Below are 21387 nucleotides of genomic sequence, written 5' to 3'. Positions count from 1 at the left end.
TGTAACCTACTGGTTAAAAGTCTAGTGTTTTCCACTACTAATATACCTCATGCATCTGTAGATGATTTGTAGTCGCCTTAGGTCAGTCCTCTGTTAATACTGGAACTAGTTCAAGAAAAGAATTCGCCTCGTTTTGAATTAAAATAATATTACATCCTTTACTCTAATTTTCAAGATTTTCTACTAAAATCTATTTAACATGTCTAAAAAATCCACTTATTTTTATGATCATCTTGATTCACTTTTTATATATTGTATTCTATTTTCATAACTAATTTTTCAGAAGGACTAAAACCTAATGACCAACAATATCGACTTTGTGTCAGCTATCCATTGTGGCCATTCAGAAGCAAAGTTAACTAGATCAAATTCTGATGCACCTTTCAAATCGATACGCAGAGTTCGTTTTCCTGAAGATGACAAACTTATATCAGACTATTTAGAACCGTTCCGATTAAGTAATTAAATATTTTTGGTTCTTTTTCGCGAACTAGCTTTTACTTTCTGTTTGTGTGGAAATGCTTTGTACCGAATAATTTCAGAAAGCAGTGGGGGTTTGTTACAAATAGATAACAGTAGAACACAGAAGTAACATTCTAAAGTTTTGGTATTGTTTATGAAACTTCTATTTTCATCCAGATTAAGAGTGAAGGTTAATGTGGATGTTACTCGTTTCCTATCAAATGCACACATAGTTTCTGATGCAGAAATGATCAAAAACTTCCATGCTATTTTTGTATCTCGGACCTATGAGGCGACCATAGTAAACACTTGGATTGATAAGATAATGAAAAACCGTATGGACGCCCCATATATATTTAATCAAGTTAAAAATGAGTGACATAAAAGATAGAAAACTGTATTTTACTTTGCAGACAATATTCATTTTTATAAGATTCATAAACATTTATATCTACCTTCAATTATGTCCAAGAGATAAAGACAGCTCAGCAGCTAATCACAATTTAGTTGATCCAAAGTCTAATTAGATCACATAAGTTAATTATTTAGTTCTTTTTCTTTTTGGATGTTGGGATTGTTTGTAGCTTTATTTTAATTTGTTAATTTGCCACCATTCAGATGTACAAATTCAGTTTGTTTCTCTAGCTTTAGACTACACCTTATAAATATCTCCATAGGTGGTTACATTAAATACAACTTCGAAAAGATTCGCGATCTGACATAATATCCTGTGATCATACATTCCATTCCAAATGTAGACTACTTCATTCAGCATCTCGTACATGCTTTGGGTGATTTAAATTGGCTTAAATCTGAATTTGTCTTTCATATTGATTTGAAAAAAAATATTTATTAAAGTAGTGCAGGCCTTTTCTAAATCGTTACGCCATTATTTCATGCCGATTTTATTAGTTCTCGAACTATGTTCTCTATCTTCAGTTACAACTACCACTAATATTACTAATTTGGTTTACTTGGTCCTTTCGCTGTTAATTTCCCCTTGTCTCAATAGTTGGTTGGTTATAAGCAACATAGAACCTGAGGGATTTGTGCATCGGTCGCAGTTTCTGCACCATATCTGCATAAAGGGATGAAATTATCAAAATGAATACCAGAGTAGTTTTTGTTTAAGAGGTGATAAAAAAGCTTATTAACGGTGGGATATTTGACAGCCTGGGTTGATGCACACTTATGCATGTATACACCTTTCTGCCAAGTAGTTACTATAGCCTAAATATAATGTTTAAATTGAGTTCGATAAGGTTTAAATTGTTTGCTCAATCATTCGGTTTGTTGGATTTTATATTTTCGTTGTTTACTTGACTTGGTTTGTATCATATCCTTTTATTTCTTGTAGCAAACATTATTATTTTAACGTAACTAGTATTTTCATTTTATTCCTTCAGTTCCAGATAATTGTTCAAGTGAAGAACTTCAGGCTGCGTACTTTTCTTCTTGTTTTGAGCATAGAATAACTCCCATTAATTTTTTGTTGGAACAAATAAAGGTGAGCTCTTTGATTATTTAGTATAATTTATTTATTTATTTAAACACAAACATTGATACAAGGAGGCACCAAATGTATATCCGCCACACTTTGTCATTCGATTTGTATGAGGGATGGGGTACTGTTCGGGAGCCAAAACCAAAACAGGTGATTTTCTTAGGAGACCACTGCCTGAACTTTTGACCTAGAGGTCTAGTCCACCAGGCGCGGAGTAACGTTGGGAGATAAAGTCCCATGGGAACCGGTGACCAACAATAGGTTCATACGCCTTCTGTTTCCTCAGGATCCCATGTGTACCATTAATTTGGAATCAGGGTTCTCCAACTCCCCTAGGTGGACACTCCACATCCACCAACCCGGTTAAAGCGCCGCACATTCGCTTTTCGTCCTCTCAATTTTGTAAACAACACCCTCGGCGAGAAGGCAGTGCTTAGGACTTCCATGGCAGTTGCTGTATATGCGAGGCCATGTGAGCGGATTTAGAGAGGGAGAACGGACTCTCTCCATTCTCGATCATACCAGAGCATTTGCGGGCCATTTGGTATAAAACTGGAGTGAAATCGATTTGTTTTTTTCTGTAGTCATTTGTAAATGCTATTCTGCCCATAATTTTATGCTATATGTAACTCGTTAAAGACATTAACTAGTTTCAACATTATACTAACAGAAACTGATTTAAGGCAGAGTATATTATTTAAAATTATAACGTGTATATTTACGATCGTTTGTAATATAAAATGAAATAAAATCATTAATATTGGGATGATTAATATCAAGCGCTAACTTGAATAAGTTTATACGTTAATTGAGATTGTGCGATAAATGATAAAAATTAATGTGATTAACATGGAGTACGAGAGATAATGTAATTACAAATCAGAAATCATGTAATATATGTAATCATATGGATTGGTTATGAATTAATAAATAGGGGTGAATGCTAAATAAGTATTCCGAAACCCTTGAAGGTTTCTATAATAATAATAATAAGTGTGGATAAGTTTAAGCAATGAAAATGACTATTGATCAAATTAAAAAACCATATCAAAGCTAATTAACCCAGAAGTAGTAGAGCCATAATTTGTGTGCATGGAATACTATTGAGTCTCTTGCATATAAAGCACCATTTCACGACTCTTCGGATAGCAGCATGAACCTTGATGATCCAGAACTTTTCGCGAACTGTTCAGGGTGTGAGTGATACCAGAATGTGCGTTCTGCAGATGATAGTGCATTACGATCAAGTCGGTAAAAAAATGATTACTAGGAAGTATGAGCAGATGCTTACTTTCGAACGGCAAGCACGATAATTGAAGTCGTCTCCCTACTCGAATGACGTCATCTATTACGAAGGGATTAAGATTCTTTATCTGGCTCCTAAGCGCAACGCTACTTCACATTTTCTTACCAGCAGACATTAGATGGAGTGTCATCTCCTTATTCGAAACAGATCCACCTACTCTCCTCGGTCTTTCTTGCGATTCACATGTATTGCCGTGCTCGTCTTTATGCTGTATTTGCTTTAGTGTCTCCATCTCTATGGGGAATGAGATCATTTGAACCAACTTATTTATATTCTACTTCGCACTATCAATTTCTTTCAATCTCAATCTACCAAGAATTAACGGTCTTCTGTCTAATCTCATCCTCATATTGCGGACTGACCGTATACATAGAGCGAATATTCTCAGTATTTTGGACCAGGTCTTACAATTACTAAATCGATCCAAAAATTGGTCTAAATAACTCCCCTCTGGTGTCTTGCCTATTTCTTCTGTAAACAAATGGACTGAAGCATGGTTCTCCTTTTCGCGTTAATTTAGCTATCCACTTTCGTTCTGCCATAAAAAGTTCGGTACGTGAAACCACTCATTTAGTTTAGTGTTATCATCTAGCGACAATCCACGCGAAGCATAATCTACAAGATTCTGTTTACGTTTAACATATCTCCATTGGCTTGCTGTAGACAGTTCGTGAATCGTCGCTAATCTATTGCTTATGAATCTCTCAAGTCTTTTGGTTGTATTTCTTATACAATGAAGTACGGTTAATGAATCCGTCCAATAAGTGACAGAAGAGATCGGGATACGCAGTTTTTGTTCCACGTGTTTTCTGATCTTAGGACACAGTACATCAGCTGTTAATTCCATTCTAGGAATTGTTATAAGTTTCAGTGGGGTAACCCTGGACTTAGCTAATAGAAAGGAACAATGAACTTGACGGGAGGCATCTTCAAAACGAGCAGACAGCAGAACACCATATGCAAATTCTGAGGCATCGGCAAAGCAATGAATCTGAGTAGCCAGTGGTTTGTACGATTCTGGTACGAAATATCTACGAAGTAACAATTCACTTGGGCGCTTCATACCTCTGAGCCAAAAGTCCCATCTCATAACACACTCCCTAGGAAGCTCTGCGTCCCACGACACATTTTGCCGACAAGTATCTTGCAAAATTAATTTAGCTGGTAAAAAAACTGGAGCTATAAACCCAACTGGGTCGAACATAGAAGCTACATAACACAAGATGGTTCTCCTTGTAGGAGTCACATAGAATTAGCATACCCTGAGGATCGTATCGGTCCGAACATTCCACTGTAATCCCAGAGTGCTTTCATCTATTTTCATAGAAAAACAAATGTCTTCGTCTCTTAACATGCAGTCATTCCTCTGGAATAAACTTCATTAATTCAGCAATGCTGCTGACCAATTTCTACAGATTACAACTCACTAAACGTAACATTTCCATCAGCTGAGAACATACAAATTTAGCTTCTCCCAACATATCAACACTAGTTAATAAATCATCAACACATAACTGTTCCTTCGCTGTCTGAATAGTACATTTGGGAAAAATAGGCTCCTTATTTAGAAAATTTCTTTGTAGAGCAAATGTTGCGGAACTTGAGGTCAGGGTCTCACCAAACAAATGTACTTTCATCCTATAGCTTTCTGGTTCATTTCTTATGTCATCCTGCGGCCACTATAAAAATCTAAGGGCATCGCGATCCTGTGGCGGGACAATCATTTGATAAAACATGGCTTTAATATCTGCCATGGGACTTATTGGATGTCGCCGAAATCTGGTAAAGACATCTACCAGATTGTTAACTAAGTCTGGACCAGAATACAAGTTTTTAATCAGAGACGTCCCGGCGTATTGTGCTGCACAGTTGAATACGATTCTTTGCTTATTAGGTTTTTTCGGATGGAAGACAGGGTGGTGCGGTAAATACCAGACCCGATACCTAATTTAGTTCTCTGTAGTCTTTTCGATGTAGCCTCGTTCAACATACTGTGCCATCACATTAACGTATTCCTTATGCAACCTCTGGTCACGGATGAGCCGTTTTCTCAAGGAATTTAATCTACTCATCACTAGTTTTCTATTATTAGGTAGGCTTTGTTGGTGACGCCAGGGCAAAGCTATTTGGTAATGCCCGTTCACTAACTGTATAGATTTGGACATGGCATCCAAGGCTTTACGATCTTCAACCGACATGGGCGCACAGTGATTTGGGTCTTCTTCAAGGTCCATCTTATATAACTGGTCTAATTTAGCTTCTAGTTCATCTTTAGACGATAGATAATTTATGATACTCATATTTCATATCGCGATCTCACTTGAGCGATGTGACCCTCCCAAGAGTTGGCAACGAAGACGTTAAATTACTGATAGGGTGCAATGTGTCCGAGGCATATGAGATAAAAGAGAAGAGATTGGGGAAATCTGACGAACCATATGTTATAAAAACTCCTTTATGGTGGACTTAGTTTTGACCCTATAATTAGACCATGAGAAATATGAGTATCATAATATAAAGTTTTGACACTATTTGAACTAGAAGCTAAATTAGACCAATTCTAGTTGGTAAGCAGCTGAAGAGAAGACCCAAATCACTGTGCGCCCATGTCGGTTGAAGATCGTAAAGCCTTGGACGCCATGTCCAAATCTATACAGTTAGTGAACGGGCATTACCAAATAGCTTTGCCCTGGCGTCACCAACAAAGCCTACCTAATAATAGAAAACTAGTGATGAGTAGATTAAATTCCTTGAGAAAACGGCTCATCCGTGACCAGAGGTTGCATAAGGAATACGTTAATGTGATGGCACAGTATGTTGAACGAGGCTACATCGAAAAGACTACAGAGAACTAAATTAGGTATCGGGTCTGGTATTTACCGCACCACCCTGTCTTCCATCCGAAAAAACCTAATAAGCAAAGAATCGTATTCAACTGTGCAGCACAATACGCCGGGACGTCTCTGATTAAAAACTTGTATTCTGGTCCAGACTTAGTTAACAATCTGGTAGATGTCTTTACCAGATTTCGGCGACATCCAATAAGTCCCATGGCAGATATTAAAGCCATGTTTTATCAAATGATTGTCCCGCCACAGGATCGCGATGCCCTTAGATTTTTATAGTGGCCCCAGGATGACATAAGAAATGAACCAGAAAGCTATAGGATGAAAGTACATTTGTTTGGTGAGACCCTGACCTCAAGTTCCGCAACATTTGCTCTACAAAGAAATTTTCTAAATAAGGAGCCTATTTTTCCCAAATGTACTATTCAGACAGCGAAGGAACAGTTATGTGTTGATGATTTATTAACTAGTGTTGATATGTTGGGAGAAGCTAAATTTGTATGTTCTCAGCTGATGGAAATGTTACGTTTAGTGAGTTGTAATCTGTAGAAATTGGTCAGCAGCATTGCTGAATTAATGAAGTTTATTCCAGAGGAATGACTGCATGTTAAGAGACGAAGACATTTGTTTTTCTATGAAAATAGATGAAAGCACTCTGGGATTACAGTGGAATGTTCGGACCGATACGATCCTCAGGGTATGCTAATTCTATGTGACTCCTACAAGGAGAACCATCTTGTGTTATGTAGCTTCTATGTTCGACCCAGTTGGGTTTATAGCTCCAGTTTTTTTACCAGCTAAATTAATTTTGCAAGATACTTGTCGGCAAAATGTGTCGTGGGACGCAGAGCTTCCTAGGGAGTGTGTTATGAGATGGGACTTTTGGCTCAGAGGTATGAAGCGCCCAAGTGAATTGTTACTTCGTAGATATTTCGTACCAGAATCGTACAAACCACTGGCTACTCAGATTCATTGCTTTGCCGATGCCTCAGAATTTGCATATGGTGTTCTGCTGTCTGCTCGTTTTGAAGATGCCTCCCGTCAAGTTCATTGTTCCTTTCTATTAGCTAAGTCCAGGGTTACCCCACTGAAACTTATAACAATTCCTAGAATGGAATTAACAGCTGATGTACTGTGTCCTAAGATCAGAAAACACGTGGAACAAAAACTGCGTATCCCGATCTCTTCTGTCACTTATTGGACGGATTCATTAACCGTACTTCATTGTATAAGAAATACAACCAAAAGACTTGAGAGATTCATAAGCAATAGATTAGCGACGATTCACGAACTGTCTACAGCAAGCCAATGGAGATATGTTAAACGTAAACAGAATCTTGTAGATTATGCTTCGCGTGGATTGTCGCTAGATGATAACACTAAACTAAATGAGTGGTTTCACGTACCGAACTTTTTATGGCAGAACGAAAGTGGATAGCTAAATTAACGCGAAAAGGAGAACCATGCTTCAGTCCATTTGTTTACAGAAGAAATAGGCAAGACACCAGAGGGGAGTTATTTAGACCAATTTTTGGATCGATTTAGTAATTGTAAGACCTGGTCCAAAATACTGAGAATATTCGCTCTATGTATACGGTCAGTCCGCAATATGAGGATGAGATTAGACAGAAGACCGTTAATTCTTGGTAGATTGAGATTGAAAGAAATTGATAGTGCGAAGTAGAATATAAATAAGTTGGTTCAAATGATCTCATTCCCCATAGAGATGGAGACACTAAAGCAAATACAGCATAAAGACGAGCACGGCAATACATGTGAATCGCAAGAAAGACCGAGGAGAGTAGGTGGATCTGTTTCGAATAAGGAGATGACACTCCATCTAATGTCTGGTGGTAAGAAAATGTGAAGTAGCGTTGCGCTTAGGAGCCAGATAAAGAATCTTAATCCCTTCGTAATAGATGACGTCATTCGAGTAGGGAGACGACTTCAATTATCGTGCTTGCCGTTCGAAAGTAAGCATCTGCTCATACTTCCTAGTAATCATTTTTTTACCGACTTGATCGTAATGCACTATCATCTGCAGAACGCACATTCTGGTATCACTCACACCCTGAACAGTTCGCGAAAAGTTCTGGATCATCAAGGTTCATGCTGCTATCCGAAGAGTCGTGAAATGGTGCTTTATATGCAAGAGACTCAATAGTATTCCATGCACACAAATTTTTGGCTCTACTGCGCAAATATCACCTGGAAGCTTACGTAACACCATTCAATTCTTTTGGTAAATACTATTTTGGGCCATTTCACGTTAAGGGGAGGCGACTCGTTGAAAAACCATACGTCTGTTTTTTCACTTGTCTGTCTATTAAAGCAGTTCACATCCAAATGGTTCTCACCTTGGAATACTGACTTATTTTTATGCTCTCTCTCGAGGTTGGTTACTATTATGGGTCACTGAAAACATGTGTTTAACGACGATTCGAACTTCAGAGGAGCCGTCGACAGTCTCAGACAAATTGTGTGTAGTTGAGACCAAAATAAGATTGCAAATGCCCGTGTGAAAGTGGTTGTGATAGGCAGTTTAACCCTCTGAGAGCTGGTCGTCGAGGTGGTGTATGGGAACGCATCATGAAGTCAATAAAAAGAATTCTACGATCACTACTGTTTCAGAAGGTATTGACGAACGAGTCTTTGGAGACGTTTCGAATAAAGGCTGAAGGAATACTGAACAATAGACCACTCGTAAAGCTATTTAATGACTGGTAGTCTGGATGTACTTACGCCAAATAATGTATTGTTAGTTTACAGAGGCGTATCATTCGACGAAGTGCAGATCAGTAAAATGTGCTTATATAACAGTAGATGGAAGGAAGCGTAACAACTCGCTAACCTATTCTGGAACAGATTATTACGGGAGTACCTACCAACCCTTCAGGCGAGATCCAATTTGTTGGATGTGAGAAGAAATCTATAACCGAGAGATTTAGTGTTAGTAAAGAATAATGGCTCATCGAGAAATCTGTGTCCAAAAGCTGTCGTTAGACAGGTCAATTATGGTCCAGATGGACGAGTCAGAACAGTTCGACTGAAGACAGCAACCGAAGAGATCAGCTGAGATATACCTAACCTGTGCTTATTGGAAGAGGCCGACTATTTAAGCGCGAGAGTAGCGAAGCCTGGACGTGGTATCCGCTTGGGGGTAATTTTAGTTATGTCCATAACTAATCAGTCAAATCGTTGCTTAAGCTCCCACCACGTTAATCTGGTCTGATATGTCTGTGAACTATCCCTGTTGCATGTGACCTACCGATTGAAAAACATTATTACTCTATTATATTAGTGTGACTCAATTTTTATTCACTTCGATAAGACACGCAATACTGGTCGAAACTTTGTAGGATTTAATTTGTCCTACAGATATACTACTAAAAATGTAAACGTGATAGTGGCGATTCCAGAGTATATGTGAAAGCTATAGTTAGAAAATATGTACACTCATTAGGTGTCCTTCATGGCTCAGCGCTATCCTTTATGCATTTTTCGAGGAGTATTCATAAATTTGTCCTAAAATTACGAACTGGTTTTTTACTTAGTGGTTCGTGATTCTAAAATATTTAGTTTCAACATTACGAAATGCATATTGACCAAGACATGTGAAAGTTCCGTCACCGACACAAGGCCGAATACGATCAGTTAAGTCATTCAGTTATCACAGGATGTAATGAGCACAGTCAGAGCCTCGTCCAGTTGGTTCTGTTCTAATAAATTCACTAGTACCCTTGTAGATCAGAGTTTCAAGGCATGTATTAGCTCTAGAATTACTGCAGTTATCTATATAACGTTTACGATCTAAAGGACCATAGCTGGTTTAATGAGCCATTCACAGCTTCACCGTTTTAAGGTGTGTACTTAGTCATGTGTGGCTTTGTCTCTGGGTCAAGCGTATGACTACTGGCGCGATCAGCGAGTTTTGTTCACAATTATAAATATACCTTGAAAGAGGGTATCTTTACATTGGTTTTCAGGAGGACCGTATACTATCCAGGCCTTTACACAACGACCTGAACAGCACAGTTTGGCGCAACCGTACAAGTACCAAGATCCCTGGTGAACCATATATATATATATATATATATATATATATATATAGTGTGTGTGTGTGTGATAACATATGCAAACACATAGGAATTAGCTTTTCATGTATATAAATAATTCCTGTTACAGTAATTGTTTTATTGTTCCATAGGGAATCGATTTATCGATTTGTAATGAACGTTACAGTCGTTTAAGCCTAAGAGGTACGTTTTTATATTATTATTGTTTATTTATTCTATTTGAAAGTAATATGTATACCGTTATTCAGATCACTGTGTACACACATAATTCATGTTATCTGTTTAGGTGTGTCTCATTTGTTTGTGAAAATAAAGGTCACTTTCAGTTCTTTCCATCATATTGGAGACCAGTTTTATATCTCTAGTGGTGTATGTATATAGTCTCCGACTTGATTAGGTACATAAGTACACAAGATTAAACTGAAGGTGGGAATCATTTGATGTAATTCTTATATCTAACGGGCTAACGAAATAATTGATTCATTAATTGGAACCATGTAAAGCCTAATACAAGAATGCATCTAATAAAGGTGGTCACGGAAAGTCAACAGAAATAAATAAATAAATATGATAGAAAACCTAAAATAATTGAAGATATATGTTAATAATTTATATGTTTGTCTGGTTACTATCAAAATTAAGCCCGTCCCAATCTCGATGTGTATGGTTTTTCAAACATATCTTAGATCGATAATTTATGACGTCATGTACTTCAACCCTCTTTAGGTTTCCTCCATTGTAATAATATTGAATTTCACATACAAGTAAACTAATTCAATTTGGTACGTTTAATATTAGTACAGAAAAAGAATAAGAAGCAAAAATACATGTAAGGAGATGCGAGAATGAATAAACGAAAAACGGACAAATGTGTAGTAATGAAGTATTCAAGGTTTAGTAGAATAGCTTTCTGATGCGGTGTAATAGAATGAAGATAGAAAAATACAATTAGTTTGGGTTACAAGAGGATGAATGGAAATATAATTTTATGAGGTTACTATACGCTGGCATATATTTTTATTCAGTGGCTCGAACTGTTGTTTGACATAAGTATAACAGAAACCGGTGGCGAGTCTTTTATACTTTTCTGTTATTCTTCAAAAAATGGCATGCATCCAAGATAAATGAAATCTATCATCTCTTCCTTTCCTCCATCTAGTATTTTTTATCTTTTCGTCATTTACGTTATTTATTTTGCTAGTTTCCTCTCGATATTTTTACTTCACGTCATTTAGTGTAATTGTTGAAACTCTCTATATTGTATCAAAACACGATTATATTATAGTGGCTGGTACTATGTCAAGCCCTCATAGGTTATTCTAGCCTCTGGATAGAACAATCTATTCATTTCTTTCAAGCCACATTTTGACCCTGTCAATTATTCGCTTATTAACCCTGACTGTTATTATATGATCGTATGTGTTAATCACTTACCCTATTCATTATGTGTCTGTAACTTATATTTATTTGATTATAAATATCGAGTCACGCTTGATTGAAACGAGTTGGTTCACTCGCCTTCTCCACGGCGCATTATTTCTTCTCGCTTCGTTTCTCTGATCGTCTATCTGAATCAACGATTATATGAAATATACGTATTCAAAGTCCTTTCTCGTATTTGACTTATTCCATTATTCACGAACGCGGTTTAAATCGATGATTATATACGAGGGTAGCTGAGAATATATATTCCGATTGCAATTATTCGTACGATCTAATTGGCGCCAAGATAAAGAATCACTAAAATATACTTGACGATTTATATCATATTTTTGTCTTTTGCTGCACTTAATCTTTCGCAAACAAAACATGATTTAACGGACCATAATTCTCTCTTCGTAGCATATAATTCTTCCACGTTATGCACTAGAGATTTAAAATCTATCTGTTAACTTACATATTTTATTTTTTCTAACTGACTCTTATTCCTTTTCTTATTGTCTTGCATTCCAGTACCCCATTAATCAATAAGCACTTTCAATAATGTATACATGCTCTTCACTTTCTGTTGTCTTTTGAAACCATATTCCCACTACTAAACTACATATTATTTGATCCTTAATTGATTTGTGAATGTCATCAATGTTATCCACTGGTCCTTTGCTCAGGCTATCCCATTATCACATTTTCATAACTTTTTCTTTTGAGTTGTTTCCATACCTGAATCATAGATCAATCCTATGTTTGATAAGTTGCAGGATTATTTTTTCTATATGTATCTCTCTATGTATCACATTGATCTCAAAAAAGCGTACATGTTTATCTATACATATATTGATAGGTAGCTGCAAAATGTTTTCGTTTTTTAAACACTCAACATTAATGAAGAAATAGGTAAGGCTTACCATTAAGATTTTTTTTTCATGAATCAGAATGTAATTATGTGCTAATGTAGATACACTTCATATACATTATATTAACACAGACATCTATAATATGGATTACACACAAGTTATATTGCATACGTGGTTGTGTGATAGTATAAAATCTTATTTTTTAAAACTGCTCTTCTTTCAACAAAGAAATAATTTAAAAACGGGGATCTTTAAACTGCTAAAAAGAAATAATTGTCAGATATAATAAAAGAACTATAATAATAAAGTTATAAAAATGATATCCACTAGTCACCTTTGACCATCTAACTTATTTTCGTTAGATGAGTGAATTTTTGATGATGGGTTAAAGTAACTGCAAGCAATAGTGCTACGTTTATGCAAACGAAAAAACAGAAAAGGTTATTATCCCTAAAAACGACAGATATCATATGTTTCATAGGTTTTCCTTACGAATAAAAAAATGTAAGAAATAAGAAAATCATACTATAAGATGAAAAGGTCTTTGCAACCGGATTCAGTTCGTTTTCTACTGAAATCTATTGTCTAACTCCTAGGTTAAAGTAAACATCAATATTAATCCAATTATATTTCCATTTTCGTTAGAGGAAAATTTGTTTACGGAGTGGTAACGAAAAAGAACCGCTCACTATTCACACAACTCGAACGGAATCCGCGTTTGTCCTGTTCGCCATCGATTCCCTCCTCTGATTTTCAATTTTTCTACTAACATAATTATTATTATTAATCCTTCCTTAAGAGCATAGCATAATTCACACTCCAGTTTCATTTGATCTTTTCGAAGTACATTCACATTTAATTCATATTGATTTACATCTCTCGGTTGTTGATGTTGACTGTAATTGATCAGCTTGTTTTGGTAATATGTTCATTTTAAGTGGATAACCTGTATATTTAGTTTAAGTGGAATGCGGGTGCATCCATCTGATGAGTACCAAATAGGACGAAACCACATCTGGATCCCACTACCAGCTAATGTTCATCTTTACTAATACATGTACATTTAGTTCGCCACTTACACTGATCACGTAATTTTGACATTTTTGTTTTCAGTTTTGTTAATTTGCTCTCGCTTCGGTGATGTAAAGTGCGATCACTTGAACAAATATAGATTTAGCCTAGGTTCACCCTTTTTGATAATATTTAGACTCATCAGATTATATTGTAATCATTCATTTCGCAAGAGAACCAATCGAAAACTAACTCTCCTCTTAGAGCACACATATCAGGCTCTGATAATACTTTTATACTGACACACTTTCCTCCGTATCTTCCCAAACAACGGAAAGATATCTCAGAGTACAACTTGGAGGTGAAAGTATAAAAAATGTATTAAAGAACATCTTAAAGAGGGTATTTGTTCCCATTAATCGAGAGATTCTATTTATATATTTATTCGACTTGTAGTTTCGTTTTACTTCTATTCTAGGTATTCGATTAAATCGATTTCATATTGAATCAATGGAGGCAATATTTCAGCGTGCACATTTTAGAGTAATTGATCTAGAAAATACATTTTTAGACGAACAGGTGACTTCATATCATTTGCTAGTTATATTCATGTCTTTTTTGCTTTAGTGATTACTTTGAAACAGATATTTTATAACCCACACGGATAACGTGTTTTATTGAATACTACTATTCATATATATATATATATATATAGTCGATTATCGATGATCAACAGATTCATGCTAAAGCTAGTTTTATTAAGAATTTCTATATTTATTTCTTTATTTATATCTAAATTTATGTATTGCTTTATTTGGAATACACACTAATTCATAAACACAGTACCACTTAAATCACCAATCTACTGATTAGTAGAGAAATAAGGTGATGTGACATATGAACGTAAGATGTTAGTCTTTTGCCAATTAAAATATGTAAAATAAGAAATATGTAGAAGAATGTGTTTTTGTGTTTGCAATACGTTTCACCAAAATATCGAAATAATGGTCAACAAAACAGTTCCCTACGAATATGCATTAGGTTAAACTAGCGCTTTCACAGTCAGTGATTGGGACTTCTATGGTGCTCAACGAATTCAAATTTGAAATGTAGTTCATCTGGTTTTTAGTTAACTCGCAAAGCGAAATCTGTCGAGATAACCTCTTCAAGGTGTCGGGAAACTTCTCTCCAATATTGGGAAACTTTAGTAACTTATCAATAAACGTCCGAGCTAAGATGTGTTTCAGACCAAATTCTTCGGCTAGTATTTCGAGGGCTTTACAGCAGCCAACTTCCGACTTCAGTAAGGCCCAGCGTATTATGGCTGCCTTGGCTTCGTCACCACACTGAATAACATAATTTAGCTTCTTTCCAAGTGCGATATATTGTCATTAGTGACACACTTCAAAACTACTCATAAAATTCCAGCACTTTTCAGAGTCGCCCTGGAATTCCACAATTTCTCTCCTCGGAAACTCCGAAATTTTCAATATAATACTCTAATTTTTATTTATTTATTTAAACACATAAATATTGGTACAAGGAAGCACCAGATATATATGCGCCGCACAAATCTCATTCGATTTGTGTGAGGGCTGTGAAACTGCCCAGATGCCCAAACTGAAGCAGGTGGTTTTCTTAGGAGGCCACACCCGGAGCCTTTGACCTAAAGGTCTGATCCACAAGGCATCGTAAGGAGATGCAGTCCCATGGTAGCCGGTGACCAACGATTGATTCATACTCCATTTGTTCCCTCAGGGTACTGGAGCCCATGTGCACCATTGGTTGGGAATCAGGGTTTTCCAACTCATTTAGGTGGACTTTCCGTGTCCACCGACCCGGTTAAAGCACCAGGCATTCGTTTTTCGTCCCCTTAATTTCGTAAACAACACCCGTGGTGCGAAAAGGCAGTGAGTAGGACTTTCCTGGCAGAGGCTATATACGCGTGGCCATGTGAGAGCATTTGGAGAGGGAGAGCGGACTCTCCCCACTCTCGGCCGTACCAGGACATTTGGGGGCAATATAATACTCACTAGATCGATACCAGGATAGCTGCTAACTCATGGTGAAGCTGATTTGATTTCGCAGCTTGTTTCCTTGTTGAATATTTGTTGACAAGATTTTTCGGTTTTTAGCTCAACTTTTTCAACTCAATTTCCTCCCCAAGCCAAGTCATAATTAACTTTTTAAATTCCAAATCTACCATAGAATCGAAGAGAACAAGAACAAAGAATTGAGCAGAATAACATGAATTCATTTTATTTCGTTAGGTTGTCATCGACTACTTACAACCCATAATACTTAAAAATTAGGATTGTCGTAAAGTCTATGTACTTATGGCAGTAAAATCAGATATGTATCATCATGGTGGAGTAGTGAGATTGAAGACATAAAGTGTGTTGTAAATAAATATAATATTACGATTAGGGAATTAATCTTATAGCCGTTCCTGGTCGTTACTATGAGTCTGTGAACGATGCGTGAACAGTCTTGAAAATTCTTCAGTATCACAGCACTTATTAGGATGCATTTCAGCAATATGCATAGTGATTATTCAATGATAAATGATGTGCTGTGCTAACTTTTGTAAGATTTAATTACATACAGATAACGTTTTTCAAGCCGAATAGCTTACTTGTTAAAAAGAAATAATGTAATCTATTTATTAAGCCCAGTTTTATTTACTCAGCTTTAAGTCACATTGTTTATGTATTAACATAACCGATATGTCCAAGTGGAAGTAGGTAACGTGGGGTTTGAACTCGTGACTTGTTAAAAGCGAATCGCTGTCTCTCCGATGTATCACAGTTTGCCAATTTGAAATCTAATTTTTTTACTTGTCAAATTATCCGTTAATAAACGTTTTATTCTTTAAAAAAAACGTATCATGTAACTAAGGGCTTGTGATTTATGTGTGGAAAATCCGTGTATTTATCGTCCACATAATTGTTCTTAGAAATGATTTAATTATGCTTGGATGAACACATCGTACTTTGGACTACTGGAAAATCATCTAATTATTCTTCGACAAAATTATTGATAAACACTGATTTAAAGTTATGAAAGAGAATATTACTATTTGTTTTATATATTTTTATTTTATTTGTTTATGTAACTTGTTTCAACCTGTGTATGGAAATATACGTGCGTGTTCTACAAGTTGTGCACGTCTGTCAGTGGCTGATAATAATTACATTAATTAATAATTAATTTAATTAACTCAATGTATCATTGCATAGAAATAAACAGAATTCAGCTAAGAAAATTTTCTTTTCTATGAAATCATTTACTTAAGCTGTGCATTCGTACCTATAGTTGTATGGTAAATATATGTCTATAGAAGGATAGAAAAGATTGCATCATAAAATGATTTGAGACTCCAAATATCAAATGGGGTTGCTTAATAATCAGGAGGTTAGAAAAGAATAGAATGATGAAAATAATTTGCAGGTCAGAATTATGAAAGACAATTGTCCTCTCGAACAGATGTGATGAAAAAATGAAGAACATAAAGGTCATAATAATAACTGAAGAATCATGGAAAATTGTTAAAGGATGATAATAACTAATTACGGTTTATAATTACAAAACACTAATTAAAAACATACTACAGAAGGGAATTAGAACCAAGGAAGGATGAGAGGTTGGACGTATCCTTCTATAGACATATATTTACTACTAAACAACCGTAAATACGGATGTACAGCCTAAGCAAATGACTTCGTCGAAAAGAGAATTTTCTTCGCTTAATTCTCTTTATTTTAACTTGTTTATATTAATGACCACCGCGTTTCTTTCTTTTCAATCATTATTTTTATTCTAGTCTGCTTCGTCACTGTTTGATATGTTGCTGCATTATGAAAGTTGTACAGATCTGAGTATAAGTTTAAATCTAAACAAAACTCTTCCTAGTCAAGCTTGGAGTCGTTGTGTTAATTTCATGCGAAAAGTACGTGTCTCATTAACTATGTGAAAAGATTAAGTTTCCTCTTCAATTCAGTAAATGTGATTTTATTTTTCTACATTATCTATTGTTTACAGTACAACCAAAAGGTAACCGAGTAAAAGCTTGTGAGTGTCTTAACTACAGTTTTATGTCCAAATGAACTGAGTATTCAGTGGACTGGATTATATTTGTTAATAGATTAAAAATTGATGATGGTTAACTTGTTCATTGTTACCTAATTAGCTTTCATGGAATTTTACTATAATTTTACGTTTAAGTGTTTTATTCTTGCATAGCATGATAAATTAAGTGATATTTCTTTTATTAAAAACTTTTTAATTCACATTGTATAGTTTAATATAGTTGTTGTGATAAGAACTTACTCTACTTTTCAATTGGTTCTCATGCAGTCATGGTTATACAAATTCTTCCAGAAAGATTACACTACAGAGGTGTTTTTATAAAATTGGGTAGGTGAAAGCAAACTTTCAGCATTTAAAGTGGGTTGGTAGATACGGTCAGATCACCGAGAGTAGAATAATGTTGATTACAACCTAGTGATGTACATCAGCTGTAGAATCTTCAGGAAACAAATAACGTACGGACTCATTGAAATTACTGTAAATCATATCACTTCATCTCCTGACATTATTTCACTGCAAATGAGGAAAATCAATATTTCTCTCGATATTAAACTTGACACTGTTTAGTATTATTGTGTTATTTTTCTTACTTCAATCGGCATTTTGTGAATAGTTACAATTCAGAATTATCTGTGTTGGTGAGATATTGGTCAGATTCATATTATAATTGGTTAGTCACTGAGTAGTAATGACCGATTTCATATTTGTCCCAATGATTTAGTTCTAATCAAATTCTGTTGACCGAATTCCAATATGGCCACTAGCACAGGTGACCGAACATCGTGTGTATTGTAATTTATCTTTACTACCTCCAACAATCTAACAGTTCGTATCATCTTTCAGAGAGCAAAAACAGAGATTTAAGCAGAATAACATCAATTCATTTTATTTCGTCTTATCCTCGTTAGTTGCTTATAACATGTAATATTTGAAAATAATAATTACAAAATAAGTTCCAGTCACTTACATTCTCATTCACTACGTAACTACTTGTTTCTAGACCTTTGGACTTTCGTTACTATCAATGTTGTAGAATGTTCTCTTACAGGTATACAATTACAATATTTTACTTAGTCTATGATATCTATTTACGTCCATGCTATACTATACTGATATGTGATCCTATCAACTTCTAACTTAACTCTGTCATGTAAGTAATTTGACCTCATTTTGTAATTATGATTTGTAAATATTATAGGTTGTAAGTAGCTGATGAGAACCCAAAGAAATGCATTGAATTCATCTTATTCTGCTCAAATCTTTTTTCTTACACTCTTCAAGATGATAAAGGGAACTATGTGTATTGAAATTCGTAATATTGTTTTCGATCCGTATTTTAATTGTTTTTCTAACTTTTACTCTAAATTACCCTCATATATATAATTGTTAAAAATTTATGAGGGTACCAAGTTCATTTCTTTGTTTTATATTGATTTTTATTCATAGTCATCTGCTCTACGTCGATTCACATTGAGTCATACGCCATTACGTCTAGAAAATTTTCATGGTCTAAATTTCTATGGTTTATGCTTGGAACGTTTAAATTTTATTGATTGTAATTTAACTGGTCAATCTTTATATGGACTTATGCAATGGTTGTATATCCTTTTGAGTTCAACAAGTTTATATCCACCAACACGAGACAGATCATATAATTCAAGTAGAGGACATAAATTTCGTGGTTGGAGACATCGTAGACACACTTATACTACTTCAGCATTATTATTATCATCAAATACAAGTACCACCAATACCACTAATAATACCAACACTACCACTAATAATAATACTAAACATTCTATTTGGGAATTAAGACTGGGTTTAATGAATAACAAATTGACTTCTTCAGATGTTGAAGCAATACTACCACTAATTCGTCATCACTTATTCATCCCAAATATTTCGGGGTCTGAAACTGTCAAATTTGAAGGTCATAAGAACAACAATAACAGTAATAGTAATAATGATACTAATGAAAGCAGTTCATCAGATGCCCTTGTAAACAATAGTTCACATACAAAATCTACACAACTGAAAAAATCCAACTCATTGTCATCATCATTGTGTGATTTTCTTCCAGTTGGAGGGATTGGTTATTTATTGGAGTTAAATTTGTCTCATAATAATATTGGTGTAAGTTGTTCCTTTAGTGCACTTAAAGACTATACTTTTGTTGTTTTGTTTATACATTCAAAAGGGGGAATGTTAATTGGTTAGTTCAGGGTTTTTTGTTGATTGATAATTTACGGCATCTGTTGTTTCAATTGACACAATTGTAAATAATTTTTATTCGCTACATTTTAAGATAGAATAATGAAAAATTGACAAGAACAATAAGATATGCAGAAAATTTAAAAGTAAATATTAGTGGATGTTGAATGTGAATTAGACGATACTAGAATAGAGGTTTTAACCTTTACTTGTGTCTTCGAACTTATCTTACTGTATATTATTGGTCTTGTTTGTAAAATCGTTGTATTGCAAAGTATAGGTCTCATAAACAGGTTCATATTAAAGTTTCTTTTGTTTGAGTTTTTTGTCTATATTTTTTAAATGTAAATAAATACCGAAAGCATAAATATTAAACCATTTGACTCAGAGGAATAATACGAAAACATGTGATGTATACTTGAATTTTTATTTCAAATTTGCGAATACATCCACACTTAAGCCTTTCAGCTTAGCCTCCAAATCTGTCCAACACAATTTCATGGTCTACTTGCGTCAATAATGAGTAATAACGGATAGTAATTTGGACAATGTTTGGATTGGAATCACTGATCTGTAGATTGCTCGTATGCTACTGGATAACTCATAAACAGTTCTCACTGTTGTATCTGTATTATATTTAAAGAGTATATCTTCTATATGTAGGCTCTAATATTCTTAACGATTAACAGGGCATAATTTTTCTCGCTAAATATAGCGACGGAATACAGAGTCCTACGAAAGCCTGTGATGATAATTTAAAAAAACTTCTGGACAATTCCGGCGCGGTATTATTTCACAATCTTCTTCGTATTACTTTATGACTGTAAATTATAACCTTTGAAAATATAAGATTAGATGTTAATATTTAACCTTAAACGTCTTTTATGGGCTACTAGTGTATGAGAAAAAACCACTGAGTTATTAGTGCACAGCTTTAATTGCGAAACTTTAATTAGATATAAAGGTTTATGTTTTCATCAGATTAGGTTTCTGAAACACATATTGCATATACCTGGTTTTACCTTGGGAAATTTTACTGGCTAATCTAGGAGTAGGCTGTAAAATGACCAAAGGTATCTTAATGAAGACTTAAGACTATTGCTGTGTACCATATTAGGTGCTGGGATCTTTATGTTTAGATCTCGTAAGATTATTGTTAAATAGGATTAGAGATCTTATATGAAAGGCAAACAATGTATTAAAGATAGTAAAGTAATAATATTAATTGAATGAATTTTAAATGTTCATAGGAAATAAATTATATAGGATAAAAATATATGTGAAGAACAAAAACAGAATCGTTCATAGAAATACAAGAATATAGAAGAAAAAAAACTGGAGTCATAGTAACCAAACCAATTGTAAAGAGTGTTTTTGTACACACTGATCTAGGGTTCTATTGTGTATAGTTAACTATTTTGCTATTAAAAACAAAAAAAGATAAAAGATTTATTCGTCCATTTGTCGGTAGATTGTGTTTATTCCTATAAATTCGATGTTCAATCATATGTTTTAAAATAGAAGATTGAATAATTCAACGTTGAAGTTCTACTGTGACATGCTATTAAATAATCTCTAATATGTCGAA

General features: G+C 34.8%; 1 protein-coding gene across 1 annotated transcript in view; it reads left to right on the top strand.

The window, feature by feature from the left end:
• Positions 1–298: 298 nt before the first annotated feature.
• The window catches only part of Smp_172990 (putative leucine rich repeat-containing), a gene marked incomplete at both ends in the record, with an annotated part of 28023 nt that continues 6934 nt past the window's right edge, over positions 299–21387 (top strand). Inside the window, 6 exons of the mRNA XM_018794879.1 lie at positions 299–458; positions 1869–1969; positions 10326–10377; positions 13978–14078; positions 17323–17448; positions 19035–19721. Coding sequence (XP_018649247.1) covers positions 299–458; positions 1869–1969; positions 10326–10377; positions 13978–14078; positions 17323–17448; positions 19035–19721 — 1227 coding nt within the window. The remainder of the gene's footprint in view (positions 459–1868; positions 1970–10325; positions 10378–13977; positions 14079–17322; positions 17449–19034; positions 19722–21387) is intronic.

This window comes from Schistosoma mansoni, chromosome 1 (genome assembly GCF_000237925.1).
Source record: "Schistosoma mansoni strain Puerto Rico chromosome 1, complete genome".
NCBI classification, from domain to species: domain Eukaryota; kingdom Metazoa; phylum Platyhelminthes; class Trematoda; order Strigeidida; family Schistosomatidae; genus Schistosoma; species Schistosoma mansoni.
This window is presented reverse-complemented; position numbering and strand designations above follow the sequence as displayed.